Source organism: Populus euphratica, unplaced genomic scaffold (genome assembly GCF_000495115.2).
Source record: "Populus euphratica unplaced genomic scaffold, PopEup_1.0 scaffold128.1, whole genome shotgun sequence".
Lineage (NCBI taxonomy): Eukaryota > Viridiplantae > Streptophyta > Magnoliopsida > Malpighiales > Salicaceae > Populus > Populus euphratica.
In genome coordinates, this window is record NW_011500015.1 from 121,218 (window position 1) to 138,594 (window position 17,377).

The 17,377-nt window shown below is 29.6% G+C and overlaps 1 protein-coding gene across 2 annotated transcripts; it reads right to left on the reverse strand.

Moving 5' to 3' along the window:
• Positions 1 to 12,854: 12,854 nt before the first annotated feature.
• LOC105141630 (uncharacterized) lies at positions 12,855 to 17,136 on the reverse strand. 2 transcript variants are annotated; one of them, XM_011048900.1, is made up of 6 exons: positions 16,818 to 17,136; positions 16,561 to 16,680; positions 16,362 to 16,466; positions 15,614 to 15,682; positions 14,173 to 14,286; positions 12,855 to 13,480 (listed from the first exon to the last, which is right to left on the reverse strand). In XM_011048900.1, exons 1-6 carry the CDS (start codon positions 16,938 to 16,940, stop codon positions 13,139 to 13,141), a joined length of 873 nt encoding a protein of 290 aa, XP_011047202.1. In that variant the 5' UTR covers positions 16,941 to 17,136; the 3' UTR covers positions 12,855 to 13,138. The 2 variants fall into 2 exon arrangements, with proteins under 2 accessions (XP_011047202.1, XP_011047201.1); XM_011048899.1 differs by having other exon boundaries at positions 16,561 to 16,686; positions 16,818 to 17,134.
• Positions 17,137 to 17,377: the final 241 nt, after the last annotated feature.

Below are 17,377 nucleotides of genomic sequence, written 5' to 3' on the forward strand. Positions count from 1 at the left end.
TAAAATGGGGAATTGGAGAGATAAGGAATTCGGATCTGATTCTTTGCCGCTAAGAGATCGTCGTTGTCTCTGTCATCTCCATTGCCAGCGAAAGAGTTCCGCGGAAACGCAGTGGTTAAAAGAAGAGAGAGAGAGAGAGAGAGATAGAGAGAGGGATGGCGTGGCAAGTTTGGGGAAATAACGAAACAAGCGCGTGGGGTGCAGAGCAGAACAGAGCTGCATTGTAGTGTTATTTTATTTATGGTTTGGTTACTTGCTTTTGTTAATTCGTTCTGTTTGCGCTATATTTTTTTAATTTTCCACGTCATTATAGAGAATTGTTTTTAATTTTAATTTTCCACGTCATTATAGAGAATTGTTTTTAATAAATTATTTAAATCTTAGTGGTTGGTTTGGTAAAACATAGTTTTGTTTCTGCTCTAATTACTTTTTAGATTTAAATTCTGAGATCGGAATAGTTATTAAATTATTATAGCTGCATCACACTAAAATAAAAATACTGAGAATAAAAAAAAAAAATACTGAGAATAAGTCTTGATGGTCAGAAAGTCAGAGACCGAAGTTTCTAGCCAAATGAGCCGGCCAAAGATAAATCAAAGATTATGCTTAAAACCAATCACCTGAGTCGCGAGCATCCAAGCTAGTAGGCCAGCTAACTTTTTTTTTAACAATTTTAAAAATTAAATTTTTTATTTTAATTTCATTTATTAATTTTAGATTATTTTTTATTATTTATTTTTGAATGGCTACGTCATCTTAGCCAAATATTCTAATGTTTAATTGATGTTTAATTTTATCAGTATTTACTTTTATTTTTATATAATAAAATAAAAAAATTCATAACAAAATTATTAAATTAACTGGAGTTATCTAGTATGTCTGATTATTTCATAAGATAAAAAAGGATATAATTAAAGGGTTTCTAATTTCGGATAATAATAAATAACCAAATATTTTCGACATTAATTTGAAAATCTAATTGCGTGAGTAGGAAGGAAGGTAAAACTTTTGCAATGCATCTTTATTTTCATTGGTCGAAGATTTGGAGTTCAAATATATACACGTAATTTTTTACATTATTTTAAAAATATTTTTTATTTAAAAATATATTAAAATAATTTTTTATTTTTTAAAAAATTATCTTTAATATCAACATATCAAAATAATCATAAAAAATATTAATTTAAAATAAAAAATAAAATAATTTAATTTTTTAAAAAGTATTTTTTAAACAAAGGATTATTTTGAAAATCATTAAAAATGAAAGGAATTTAATTAAAGTATAGGCTAGTTGAGAATAAATAATTACTGAATGAAATATTATAATGAGTGAAATAAGATAACACTTAAAATAAATCGATCAAAAAACATTTATGTTTTCTCACTGGCCAGCCTCGAAGAATCTGACCATGCGTGCAGGTAAATTAAATTACTGAACGTGCTAGAAGATTGTTTTAAATGACTACTGTTAATGGGGACATGGTTGATTTCCCACTCCACCTAGTTAAGGCGTCATTTTCCAGACGACTAGGTAAACCAGACCAGCCTTAATTGCTAAGCATGGTTTTCCAATTTGCAAGATATTGTCGCATTAAAATTAAAATTAAGAAAAAAACAAAACACGCTCAAAAGAATCATTCTGAATTGTGTGGAGAAACGTTGAGTGTTTTTTTTTTCATTATAATATTATAATTATTATTTTTTAAATTCGTTCTTTTTCTAATATTAAATTTTTGTTCTTATCAAAAATTTTATTTTATTTATTTTATAATTTATAATTTAAAAAAACTTATCAAAAACAATGAAAAAAAATATCTTTCAGCTACATTCTAGCAACAAAAAAGTTTCATCTTGTTTTAACAGGTTTTATTTAATAAAAATAGTTTTATTAAGGTATTATTTAATCTTTATCTTATCAAAAAAAGTAAATTGATACTTAAAAATGTTTTTAAATTTAAGTTAATTTTTATTTTTATTTTTTAACCAATTAAATGATGATTTTAGACTAAAAATGGATTTATTGAGATCTCTATAGTGTTTTTAGGTATTTTTAATTAAAACAATTTTGTTAATACATGAGATTTTTTTCTCATATGTAATTTTCATATTTACAAGCGTGTTTATGTGATCATTAGATTTAGATGAGACTGTAATTTTTCTAGAAGATATTAGAGTTTCTATGTCTCTCATGGTTAAACCTTTGTCGGCACAAAAGATTAGGAAGACTAAGACCTTCAAATAAAACACATATATTATTAGTCAAGATTTTCTATAAATTTTCTAGTTGGTTTGTAATTCCCTCTCCTAGTTGGTCTTTTTTTTTTCTTTTTTTTTTAATTTAAATATAATTATTTATCTTGTATTTTAAAAAATTATTTTAAGATAACTATTTAAGATTGTCGACACCAAAAAGTCAAAAAGACTTGGTATTCCAGTGACCGGAGTTGCACGGTGGAGGAGGAGTTTTAAAATCAAGAAAGTCTGCCCTTTCTCTTCCTTTAGGTATGCACATTTTATCCTCTGACATTGACTTTATTTGGCATATTAGCTTTTATTTAGTTTTGTACTTTAAAAATGTTTTAAAAAAATTAAATTTTTTATTTTTTATTTATTTTAAATTAATATTTTTAAATTATTTTGATAAAATAATATTAAAAATTATTTTTAAAAAATAAAAAATATTATTTTAATATATTTTTTAAATAAAAAATATTTTAAAAAATGAATACAACTACAGTAAGCTCAAAACCATCAAAGCCAGTACGGAGAAAGATAATTACCAGGCCCCTTCAATTTGTAATTTAATAAAGCATAAAATAAAATAAAATAAATCTCACGGTGCCAAGCATCAAATATATTGTCACGTATGATATTAACTGGTTTAACTGATAGCCATTTGTAATTTAAAAAGGTGTCCACGGGCTTTTTTGTAATTTTAGCTTGTCTTTATCATGAATCATCTGTAATAATAAATTTTGAATGGTGAATATAAAATATTTCTTAAAGAAACTCTTATGTACTGAAAATTGATATATCGCGTCAAAATTAAAAGCGAGACTGATAGCTATAGTTCATTCATATTTTTATATTTATAAATTATTTAAATTATATCAATTATTAATAAACCTACCTGAATCCATGGAGGTAAATGTTGAGCAAGGGACAAGGACTAATTCGTTAATTATTTTTTATTTTAAAATATGTTATAATAATATTTTTAATATTAGTATATTAAAAAATATTTAATTAAAATAAAAAAAATGTTTAACCTCACGAGAAAGCGGTGCAGCGAGACGGGCCTCGTGTAGACGAGTACAGGTATTTATTGGGTTTGGAATTGTAGTAATTGATTATAATTTAGATTATTTTTTATTTAAAAACATATTAAAATAAAAATAGAAGGAAGGCTGCCAATCTCCATGTCTGTAAATGGGATTGTGGATAAGAATAATTAAGATGCCAATCCGTGCCGGGCGCACCTCTTCGAGTTCGAGGTGCAATCATATACTGTGGAGCCCACAAAAATGAATTTTGGACTCATCTGAAAACGCACAAAGCCCACGATGGTAGGGCCCAAATGGCTGCTGATGTGGATTTTACATTAAAATAATAGCGTAGGACAGACATATAAGTATCAACATCACTAGAGGCTGAAATGGGGGGCAAGTGGTGTGCGTGTCAGCTTCAGTTATTTAAAGCAAAAAGACAAAAGCCCTTCATGCACATTTCACAAAACGGGCGCGTTTTCCCTTGGGATTAAAAATAATTTTAGTTAAAATTTACTTTTTTATTTTAATTCTTTTTGAAATATCCTAGACTTATTTATTTGTAGGACCCATTTAACACATGGGCAGGGTTGGAGATTAATTCGATGACTGTGATGTTTCTAGCAGTGAAATTATTGCTAATAGATAAAATAATTCTCAAGTGGACCACCTTCTTATGTCGTAATTAATTGCTAACCCACCAGGCTATTAAAAATATCTTGGTTTAGTAGGAGAGAGAGAAAGTAAGGTTATTAAAAACACAAATACAAAGTAAATTTAATTTGGAAAAATAGATCATAAAATTATAAATAATTTTATTAATACATAATTTAAAAATAAAATAACAATTAAAAAACCAATTTTGTAGATTTTTATTTATTAGAAATTAACAGAGCCAGAACACACTAGTCTTACCACTTTCATTTTCTTTGTTATTAACGGATCTCCACCATTCTCTTTGATCAATTATGCCAAACATGATTGGTGCAAATTATTAATAAATAATGTAGAATTTCTCAGCTGAAGCCACGCTGGAAATGCAAAGCGAGTTCAAACCATGTATTACAGTCATGGATGTAGCTCCGGTCCTCAGGCATTTAATTTAATAATGGGTTATAGACTTGTTATGTTTTATTAATTTTTTACTTCTGATCTTTTAATTTCATGTATGCGTGTGTATAGATTTGAAAAATAATGATTTAGTATTTATTAAAATATAAACTAACAGGATGCTTGAAAAAAAAAAAGAGTTTAGACCTCGAGTTTTCAATGAAAGTTTGTTGTTTATTTATTTATTTATTAATATAAATTTTTAGATTAGTTTATGTATATTTTAATTAATTTTAGAGATTTTAAAATTAATAATTATATAAATTTTTAATTATTTTAAAATTTATAAAAAAAATTAAATAAAAAATCAGGATCCGAGTTGAGCTACACTTTTCTTGTAGCTTTTCTCTACCGTGCTATAGGTGGCATCAGGCATGTGTGGAAGAGAGTAAGAGCCTACGGCCTAGAGGTAGCTGAGGTTGATGACTTTGATGCAGACAAATAGAACAGAGCATTGAAGGGATGTCTATTGCATTGTACTTTTAAAACAACGTTCTTTTTATCTCTTCACTTCATCTGTTTCTTCCCTTCTTTATTGGCTTTGGAAAACAAAAAACAGAGAGCGTTGTCTGATGTCTCAGCACCATATGGAATCCCAATAAAGCATGTTTTCGTTGAAATTTGTGAGGCACAGTCCCTGTAGTTTTGGCCTGCTTAAGAGTGTGTTTTTTTTTAGCACAGTGAAAAAAAAATCAGCAGACTAAGGAAATTTTTTAAATGACTCTTATTTCACTATTTGTTATTTATGATTTCATTGAAAATTAATAATATCCAGGCCCTTTTCTTTTATTTATTCCTTTATTTTTCTGTCCCTGCAGTCACCCACCCTTGTATCTACCCGCTATCAATGACCTCCCTCTTTCTATCTCTCTTCCCATTATAAAACACTAACCACAATATCACCCATCTCTCTCTCTAGGTCAAGACTGTAGTCAACTCTCTCTCTCCACCGTATGTCAACCAATTTCTAGTCAAAATAGTTAGCATGATCACCATCACCGCCCATATTTTACGCCTAGAGATATGTTGAACACTTTCCCTATTAATTAACATCGTTTATGTTAATTCATTTTAATTTAATTTCTTATAAATGTTAAGATTTTGAATTAGATTACTTCGATAAAATTTGAGTTAATAATTATATTGTTTTATAAAATAATTTAAGTGATTGTTGATTGTGAATTAAAAAAATTATTTTGTTAGAGTTAGTGTTGATTTAAGTTAAATTATGAAGTATATCGAATTAGGTATATAATAAGATAATTGACTATAAAATATATGAATTTAATTGATAATTTTGTTATGGTAATGAAATTTAATGAAATCTAGGTGTTCATTAATTAATTTAATGAATTTAAATTTTTACTTATTATGTTATCATTATGATTTTTTTTATATATAAATTATACACTTTGATTAACCCCTGGTTATTAAAAAATTTGAATTTATTTTATTGAGTTGGTTGACAGAATATCTAGTGATTTAGAAATATTATGCTTTCATGGTCATATCATTGTTAATACTGATAATGGTATCACTTATAACGGAGGAAGCCAAGAATTCCTAACTGTTACATTAGACATGTTTCTTAATGATTTATCTATAATATTATGTGATCAACTTGATTGGAATATGTTTGAAATGAAAGTTGAAATTACTTGAAGGATGTTTCAAATCAAGGTTAGCTAAGCTCGTTATGTTGATGTACTAATCTGTAGTGACAAAACTATGAATTCAATATTTGGGTTTGCGAGGATTAATGATATTAACATGCTAGAGCCCTGCTTGAATAGTAAACCTAAACGAGAAAACTCTTCTGGTATAGAGTTGATAGAGCTTCAAATAACTCTCAAATAACCACAAAGGCATTATAAGCAGTTGGTCCATCTAGGTTGGGTGGTAATACAAGTAGACAAATATTGATATATGAAATTGTTAATATGAAACCTTATATGAGTATGCCATCTTTTCCATATTGTCATAGTGAGTCCGAACCAAGTGACGATAAAAATGATCATTCCTACTGCTCTTGAATTTAAAGTTTTGAATGTAGATGACCAATATAAATGCAATGACAAGACTAATAGTCATAAGCATTTAGGATTATCATTTGATGAATTGAAAGATGGAAAACAATTCAAAGACAAGTTTAAATGTATTACTATAGTAAAGTGGTGACCTTTAAAGACTTTACAAAATGTCGCATGTTGCTCCTCATAGAATGTGGACTGTGTGCATTTTGTTAATGATTTCTGCTTCAACTTGTCATATAAAAATGCATATAATCCTCGTTTTTTACTATTGTCTGATATGTTATTGTGGCCTACATATACTAGTTCAAATGTATATAGATGTCCAAATAGATGACGAATGGATAATGGATAATAGTCGAAGGAGACCCCCTTGTCTACACAGTGAGATGGATGCTAGAAAGGGTCACTCAATTAATAAATATAGTATATGTGATTCAAGAGTCATAAAATAAAAACTATTGAAACTAGACAAGGTATGTTAATTGTTTTCATTTGTTCCAAATTATGTTAAATTCAATAAATTTTTTTATTCAACTACATGGATGTTTAATTGTATTGTAAAGGCTAATAATTCATTGATACAGGACCTCAAGAGAAGCATTGTTCTGAAAAGAGAATGTTATACTACTTCTAAAAGTGCCAACAAACAGGACCACCTGGTTGTTGAGGAGATCCTGATAATAGGTTGATTCTATATGTGTAGAATCAATATCGTTCCAATGATATTTGAAATAGAAAGGTTAAATATTTAGATTATTAAGTATTGAAAATTATTAAAGAACTATTTTAATTAAGTTTTGTAAATTATTACATTTACACTACTTTAATCGTTTAAATAACTACATTTCTTGATTTTCAGGGCGATGATCCTATAACACTTTGACAACATGTATTGATGAAATTGGATGAATGTGCCTTCCTATTTGTTATCAAGGCTTAGTTTTTTAGATTAGTCAACTATATGACATACATCTTGACCACACATTAATTGTAGCTTTAGTTAAACGATGGAGACGCAAGACACACATCTTCCATTTAAATATTAGTGAGATGATACTCATACTACAAGATATCACCATGTTGACCAGTATTCTAATAAATAGGGCCCTTGTGACAAGACGTGGAGGGTCAATTAACAAAGTTGCTTTATGTAGTCATTTATTAAAACAAGTGCCTCCAACCAGTGTTTATAGGGCAATTGCATAAAATTGACATGATTGAGTAAAACTTTTAAGATACCCCCACAAGATACGATAAAGGACCAGTTGATTATATATTCTTGGGCATACATATTACATATGTTTGGAGGTTTATTTTCACGATTAATGCTAGTAATATAGTACCATTATTGGGTTATTTCTAATTACAGGTGGGGGGCAAGCTTGCATATCTCTATCAGAAACTATGTAAAATATGTTTGAAAAGGAAAAGTTAAATTATCACGTGTCTGCTATTTTTTTAGATATAATTATTTTGATCACGAGAGTGTATTCATATTGGACATCCAAAGAGTTAGGGTAACAATATTTTTGACATTGTCATCTAGAGACCACTCCATTGATTCTAGGTAATAATAAAATAGAATTGATTTTAATTAATATTTTATTCATAAAAATTAAATTCAAAAAATATATTGATTTTATGGCTTGTCATGTCAAATAATGTGGGGCTAGACATTCACAGTAAATCTCACTTATATCTATGAATTCTATCGAGATGAGTTAGATGCACAATAACAATATTAGATATGATTTTTTATGAACATAAAACAAATGTATTGTATTTTTTTGATATATGAACATAAATTATTTAGTTATGATTTTTTTATCTAATATAAGTTTTTATATGTTATGATGGTTTATATGGATGTCATATATAAAGAACTTCATACTTTCAATTTCATCTATATATTGTGAGTAATCTAACATCTAGTTAGCACAGGTCTTATTGCATTGCTTTGATATTATTGAGATGCACTTTCCAGCTTGGGTAATTGATAGTTTGGACTATCTCAGTATATACCGGATTATATTGATATCGATGATGAGCTACATATTATTATCCATCAGGATAAGCAAAAAGAAAATTAATTGATGATTCATGCATCTTACCTAATTTTTTATAATGCGATGAGAGATTGTATTTTTAAGTAATGATATCCAACAATTGATATAGATATCTACATGAGATGATATATGTCTGTTTCACTCTGTTTTATTGCACCTACATAGTCGTGTTTCTCAAGATGTCCAAGTAAACTATAAGATTATGCATCTTGATATATGAGATAAAATTGAATGGTATGCAATATTGTTTTATATACAATATTTATTAAATATTGTTAATGTTATTATGGATGATGACTACTAATTAGTTTTTAATGTATGTAGATAGATTCATTACTTGGTATGGGAGGCTCGGAAAGAAGCAACGACTATTCATAAATGTGTTAATGGGATGTTGTGGTCAATATTACACTTAATTTATGTTGTGGTGGACTCCAAAAAGTTTGGGAGGCTGAGCATCTTGAAATGACATTAATAGAATATGAGATTGCTTATCACAAGAGTGTTGGGGATGTTAGTTTCTCCATAAATATCCCAAGCTTGTTCACGAGCGTCCTAGGTTCATTCAGTAGTTGGGGTGATATCAATTCTCTTCACACCTACATGGATGTTACATACCCTTTCTCGAGTCGGACGATTTAGGTTGGTGCTCCAAACCCATCCAAGAGTTCTCTAGTCCTTTCATGAGCTGGGGCAATTATTAAATATAGTTATATATTATAAAAATTATAAGTAAATGCATAATTAGTTTAATTTTAATAAAATATTATGTTATGTTAATTGTCGGTCTAATTTTATTATTTATAATTGAAGTGGTTATGTGAATTATATATTAAAGCTAGAAAATTGGTTATTTAAATTGTATGAATTGTAGTTTTTCTGGACAGAGAGTCAATAACCGAAAAAATTATCTTAATATAAATTTTTTAACCAAATTACAAATAATATCTGCGACTTAAGTCTCGCAGTTGGAATTTTTTTTATTATTATTTACGTGGGGTGTCCGGGCCAGCTTACGCGCACCACGACTAATCCTCACGGCCCACTGAACATCCTGCAAGCCCAGTAAGGCACCGCAGGGATGACAGGCGTGCATGGTAAGGTTCGAATCCAGGTGCGGAGGAAGGGGACAAGCCCCTCCCACCACTAGGCCAGAACCTCTTACTCTCGAGTTGCGAATAATGAATGTGAATCTTATATCATAAATTTTATATATAACTCTTGTATTGTAAAAACTATGTAAAACTCAATAAAATGTGTTATTTTCCTAAATGGATTTTTCGGCTATGCTATATTACCAAAATTTTTCCTCCGTGTGGATCCGTCGTCGTAGTCATGGCCTGCTTTATTGCTGTTAAAAGGTTGCATTTGCCAATAACTGTTTAGTCCCTCTAATTTATCAAAACTACTTAATTATCCTAATAGAATAGCTCATCCCCAATTTTGTTATTTATCAAAACTACTTAATTATCCTACTTAATTATATTTGTTTTAAAAAAAAACTATAAAAATCAAAGAGAGTCATGTACTATTTGTTTTTGTGTTTTGAAAGTGTTTTTAAAAATTTTAAATTTTTTTATTTTTTATTTACTTTAAATTAATATTTTTTTATTTTTTAAATTATTTTAATATACTAATATCAAAAATATTTTTTAAAAATAAACACAACTAAAGTTAAATAGACTTAGCGGTTCATCAGGGGCATTGCCAGTATTAGAAAGTTGAAATATCACGCCATTCTGAGAACTCACTGGATGCTGGCATGAACCCTCAAATTGACCAGGCAGCTGCTTGCTTTGAAGCAAAATTTCTCTTAAAAGGCAACGCTAGCTTTTTTCAAATTCATACAAAATAGCATCTCTCAATTTTTTATATAAAATAAACAAGCATATTTTCAAAAACATCTCAGAAATAATATCTTAATGAGAAACGATAGTTGTCACCGGTGCAATCTATTTTTCTTAAAAATATATATAATTTTTTTTTAAACAACTAGAATTATTTTATTCTCAATAATAATCTATTTAATTTCTCAAAATAATTCCTTAACTTATTAGGTTAATTAATAATTATAAATAAAAATAATTAGTTGTGGTCAATTTAAGATTAAATAGAATTTTACAATAAATTAGTTGTAGTCAATTTAAATCTCATTATGATTCCTTAACTTAGTAGATTAATTAATAATTATGAATGAAATTTTGGATATATATATATATATATATATATATTATGTTTTTTATTCTTAATATTTCTTTATTTTTTAATTAGTTATCTATCATAAGTTTTTCTGAAAGTCTTCAGTTATAAAAAAAAAATATATTGTTCATGGATTTTATTTATTTTTTTATTCAAAACACAGTTAAAATAAAAGTTAGGATTTCTTGCTTTTCTTGCAGTGTTAATATAAATACATTATTCAATAAAAAATATAATTAACATGAATAGTATATAGTTGTATGTTGTTTATGTGAATAGTGAAAAAAATTGCACTGTTAATTTAAAAATAGTAAATAGTGTAATTTTCTTACACTACGTGATCTTTTTTTTAGGTGTGTTTATTTTTTAAATTCTTTTTAAAAACTAGTTTAGAGTAAATTTTATATCTGCTAATATTTATCTAATTTTATTACATGTTAAAAAAATTATAAAAACTATAGTTTTTATCAGATATATTTCGTATGTAATAAAATTGTAGATGGTTTCATGGAATAATAAAAAATATTTTATACAAAGTATGATTTATTTCATAATATAATAACAATAGTTAAATCCACAATATTTAAATTAAAAATTATCAATATTAATATATATATATATATATAAATTAGTTTATAACTTTAATTTTAAAAATATTATTAACCAAACACATTAAATTATTTTTTCTTCGACCACAATTTTAATTAAACACCTATTTTTTCAAACCAACTCCAATTAAAAGTACTTTTTATAAAATAAAAATAATTATTTGTGGTCAATTTAAGATTAAATAGAATTTTACAATAAATTAGTTGTAGTCAATTTAAATCTCATTATGATTCCTTAACTTAGTAGATTAATTAATAATTATGAATGAAATTTTGGATATATATATATATATATTATGTTTTTTATTCTTAATATTTCTTTATTTTTTAATTAGTTATCTATCATAAGTTTTTCTGAAAGTCTTCAGTTATAAAAAAAAATAATATATTGTTCATGGATTTTATTTATTTTTTTATTCAAAACACAGTTAAAATAAAAGTTAGGATTTCTTGCTTTTCTTGCAGTGTTAATATAAATACATTATTCAATAAAAAATATAATTAACATGAATAGTATATAGTTGTATGTTGTTTATGTGAATAGTGAAAAAAAATGCACTGTTTATTTAAAAATAGTAAATAGTGTAATTTTCTTACACTACGTGATCTTTTTTTTAGGTATGTTTATTTTTTAAATTCTTTTTAAAAACTAGTTTAGAGTAAATTTTATATCTGCTAATATTTATCTAATTTTATTACATGTTAAAAAAATTATAGAAACTGTAGTTTTTATCAGATATATTTCGTATGTAATAAAATTGTAAATGGTTTCATGGAATAATAAAAAATATTTTATACAAAGTATGATTTATTTCATAATATAATAACAATAGTTAAATCCACAATATTTAAATTAAAAATTATCAATATTAATATATATATATATATATAAATTAGTTTATAACTTTAATTTTAAAAATATTATTAACCAAACACATTAAATTATTTTTTCTTCGACCACAATTTTAATTAAACACCTATTTTTTCAAACCAACTCCAATTAAAAGTACTTTTTATAAAATAATTTTTTTCAAATCATAACCACAACAGCTACATCAATATCAAATCAATTATTAATCCCTAAATTTTCCTTGCTTTTATAAAAATATTATCATCAATCAATATTTTATTTATATTAAAAAAAAAGTTACCAAGCCAAGCTTTAAGTATAACACGGACACCTATCTAGTCTTTCCTAATTTCCGACAAGGGAGTCTGCTTATGTGGGCAAAACTAATCTTTGAAGTCATCCCGTATCGTTGTGGAGAGCTTGGATTGAACACCTCAAACCCATGAAGAAGAGGGCTCAAAACCGCAGACGAGCTAGTCTCTTGATTTAGTTCACCTGTTCTACTATGGTCTCCGAGAGAAAGGTGGCAAAAAAAACACAAACAAACAAGAAGAAGAAGAACACTGTCCCTGAACCCTTGGCGGACTCAATAATCAGCTGCAATGCATAAGGTTGTCTGGGCCTCTGTCAGGAAAATAAAAATGTCTTGGGTTGATAAACACAACCTTCACTACTTTCCTCTTGTGGAACAAAGAGTGAGGTTAAAAGGAGCCTTGAAGCCATCGTAATCATTTGACATCTGTGTCATTGAGGATCATAAACTTGGATGGACACCATATTTTTTACCAAATAACAGTATATAGCTCGATATTTCCAAGTCCAAGCATGGAAGAAAAGGTGACAACTTACAGCAAATGTAGTTCATAACGATTGAGAAACAAGCCAGAATGACAAATTGTGTGTGTTTTCATGGTATAATGAAGAATATCGAGGATTTCCTTGCAATGAAAATGCTCTGACGTAGAATACAATCTAAGAAAACTTGTCATGAATGACATTGTTTTGATTATATACCATTGTGTTTAACAGATGGAGGCCAAGACAATCTCCTATGGCTTGTGTCATCGACTTGATGAACACCACCTCCATCACCACTTCCATCACATGCTTCTTGCAGCTCAAGTTCTTGTCTCCTCACAGTTTTGATTGCCAAGTCATCAAAGCTTGAGTCATTTCTCCAGGGAGGAGTCACACAGTGTGAATCCCCAAATACTCTCTCTGAAGAATCTTTACCTAAATGGCCAGCTCTCAAATTTTGAAGGGTAGCAAATGATTCTCTCATGGCAGACATGGCTTCAAAGAATCGAGTGCAAGATGCTAAAGCAACGGGAATAGGACGTAACATTTCCTGCATGAATATAAAAAAAGAAAGAACGTCAGATTGTGAAGCAAGACCTTCCCATAACTTTAACATAGGTTTCGACAATTCTGAGGAAAATGCTCATCGGTTGCAAACCACATTAAAATGAAGTCTTAGGATCTCAAGTTTCATGACATGTAAAATTCACAGGTAGCAGCAATGAGATCCTATCCAAAATTACAAAAGTATCATTAGAAATATTGCTTAATTGCCAACAGCTTGGCATTCCTATTAAAATTGACTGGAGCACTGACGTTTCCAGGAAGCTCAACAAGATTAAACACATTCAACCTTCCAATAATTCATTAAAATAAGTGGTCATTTCATTCCTGGAAAAAGATTCCATTCTTAAGGATGGATTTTGCCTTCAAAAGCCATTCACAAAAGCAAAATCCATTAGCAAAAAAAAAAGAAGCAATAGTAACACATCAGTGTGGTCCCTAAGGCTATCAATTAACACTTCACTGAATGGTTATCAAATTCATATATAGCAATATGGCAGGTTTATTTATTTATTGCTAGAAATATTATTGATTCACTTGATAGTTAAAAAAATTGTGAACTCCAACAAAAGAACGAAGACAACAGGACCAGAGAATGGCACCAAAATTGTTCAAAAAGCATAAACATATATCATTATATAAAAGGTTAAACTATGCCCCGTGTTTCTATGAACATACCCCCCACACTGAAGGAGATTCCTTAAAGTTCTGACTCCAATGGAAATCTGCAGCTGAAGCTGTCAAAGCACCATAATCACTGGCGGCCTTCATCAGCAATTCTGAAAATTGTTTCTGCACCATCAAAGCAATAGATGTCATAAACAGTCAGAACTGCTGATATAGCACTTACAAACTCAACTCTTAAAAATATACATGCACACATATAAAGTGCATTCACAAGCTCCAATACCATCAATTTTCTTTTATCCATAGCTTCAAGTGGCTAGGATGCTCTATTCCGCACTGAAAAATCATGGTGCAGCAACATTGAAACTTTTGAACTCAATACTATAGATGAGAGTTGAAAGAAACCAATGTACTCTATCCATCTTTCATTAATATTCATTCCCCAGAATTTGTTAGTAACCGTGTATCTGTAGAGACAGAGGAAAGATGCCACAAGAATCCATTGGACACTAAATGTCAATGCCACCAAGGTCCACTTTAGCAACTGTCTAGTTTTCAGCATTGATCTGCTAGTTAATAACTGCTCTCTTTAGATCATTCCTCGCTTTATGAACAGAGTTTGATGAAAGAAAGTCCACTTTACTCAATCTCTAACTCGATGCACTTGATGTCAGCATTAAGGACTGCTGCACCTAGATCACAACTGTGATATATGCAGAAGAGTTCTCATCATCTCATGTCATAAAGCTTAAGGGACAAGAAGTGGATACAACAAATTTTTGTTCGTCTTTTAAATTGTCAGAAACTGCATCTAATCTGAGATTTTAATCTTGGATTGAAATTTAAGTTCATGATATTTTCTCACAACTTCACAGTAAGACTCCAATACAGAAATTCACAATACATCAAATCAAGATAGAGAAGCAATGTAAGATGAATGCATAGAAAGCGTAAAACCTCCAACTTATGTTTTTCAGGCTGATATGCAATGCAACCATCACTCAGATGCACAGAAGTAACCTAAAGTTGCCAAAGTTTCGTTGAACTGTTGTTCTTCACTATCTCAGTCGGATGCACCCATGACCATTACTTAAGAACAAACCTAAGCTTTAGCCTTTGATAAAGAGGTTATTAAGTTCAAAACTCCAGTTCTCACTGCGGCGTCAAAAATCATCCCCATGATCAAATCTCAAGTCACTGAACACAAAAACCCAACACCCACATTGATGACAACACATCAATTTGTGTGAATGCAGCAGCAGTCTTAGTTTTTGGTTGCAAAAGTTCCAAATCGCTACTTGACAAGAAAAGGTGTTTGCTGCAGTTGACGCTTCTGATTTAACAGGAATACAATATAAGCTGTTCTTATAGCACTCAATGCAAGTGAAAATTCACACGTGGAGTGAACTAAGTTTCTGAAAACAACAATTACAAGAAAAACAGAGTAACAGTTTACTGTGTTACAAAAGCACACTATCATTGAATGACCAACCTGGTATTCAGCTTCTACTGGTATGCAATCCAGTGAATATGGTTGTCGAAGACGAGCTATAATGCGATCCTGCCAATATTTGCAAAAGACAAGCATAAACATTAGACCATTGCGACAAATAAAGTTATTGAAAGAAAAGAGCAGAATACGAAGAAACCCACGCAAGTTTAGAAAGGAGAGATACAGAAGAAGAAAACCAAATATTATAGGGAAAAACTCAGCCCAGTACTTCATGGGATGTAAAAGTTATCCCACATAAACCAGCATACCAACTACAATACTGGAAAGAAAAGAACTCTACAGCATGGGTTTCACAAATAAGTTACAAGAAATCCTCCAGGTTCAGAAACATTTTTTGCGAAGTCTATCTGCATATAGGCTCTGTTTGTCAGTTGGAATTTGGAAATTGATTGTACATGGTTCCCTTCCCAACAGAGGCAATGGTATTTAATAGTCAAGAAAGTGAATTTCAGCACCACGACAGATGACAATTAATGCGAAACCAAAAGCGATATTTACGACCATTCTATAAGTTTTAAAGTAATTTACACATTTAATAAATCATATGGGAAAGAAAAATTATCAGAGATTGCGAAGATTGTTCACATTGACAAGAACAAGCAAGAAAAATCATGTCACTAAACAAGCATATGGACTCATGGAATTCTGCAATGCATCTTGCTTCAGGCATAGAAGCATCAAATATCAGTAACGCGCACAGTTAAAAAAAAAAACCTGGACAGATCACCTTATTATGAATGACATCCTTAAGTATGGTAGTAATCCTTGATAATGTGTCAATCTTCTTTTCCATTTCACTGACATGCGTCAAATGCGCCACATTTTTGTCATCCTACGGATAAGTTGCATCACAGGTCAGTTACAATTAAACTATCATGGAGCAATTAAACTTTCTACTGTCAGAAAAATGAACGAGGATGCTTCACCTTGCGACCCTGAAGTTCTACTTGTAGATCAGCTATTTTTCTTTGGACTGCATTTAGTTCCCTTAAAACTCTAATTAAGTCATCACCCTTTTCGCCACTTGTGGTGGATAACTTCTCAAGCTCTTCCTGAATAACGATGAGCATGTGAAATCTCAAGATTTTTGTCTTTTAAGCCCAGAATTGAACAACACAACATCAATAAAAACAGCAACGCGGGTCGGGTAGCTAGATGGAGAAATGTAAGAGAGGAAGCTGACCTGCGAAGGGGGAGAGGCAACAGAAAATCCGAGATCGGCAGCGATGGAGAGGGCATCGGACATGCCACCGATGCGTCTGATGGGCTTTTTACCAACCCAGGTTGTCTCGTTGCCCATGGACATGATAATATTTGATTTGATTTACCCAAACGCGCCCTTACTGTTTTTAGTTTTTTGAAAAAAGGTCACTGCTTTCTAACAGAGGCTTCGTGTCGTGGGTGGATGCCCGTGCCACAGTGTTGTGGGTGGGTGGAAGATCAAGGACGGCAGTTCGAATTTTTCAAGTAAAGTTTCCTCCGGCAAAAGAATAAACTGGTAAATTTTAGAATAAAACTAGATAATCGGTCCGTTGCTTTGTATTGAGTCAATTAAACTTTTTTAAATATACAAAAATGTCATGTTTTCTTGTAATAAAAAAATAATTATCAATTTAAAATTTAATGCATATATTTAAAATAATAAATTAAAGATTTTATGTGTTAATAAATATTAAAAAGAGCTATTAATATTAATTAAAGACTATCTCTTGAAATTAAAATATATAATATTATATTGTGGAG

Excerpts from the sequence above, each read along its gene's own strand:
- LOC105141630 (XM_011048899.1), bottom strand. The coding sequence starts at position 16,940 with ATGTCCATGGGCAACGAGACAACCTGGGTTGGTAAAAAGCCCATCAGA. Across the intron at positions 14,287-15,613 it reads CAGTAGAAGCTGAATACCAG|AAACAATTTTCAGAATTGCT; the intron begins GTTGGTCATTCA and ends TTGATGGTGCAG. Across the intron at positions 13,481-14,172 it reads AATCTCCTTCAGTGTGGGGG|GAAATGTTACGTCCTATTCC; the intron begins GTATGTTCATAG and ends ATATTCATGCAG.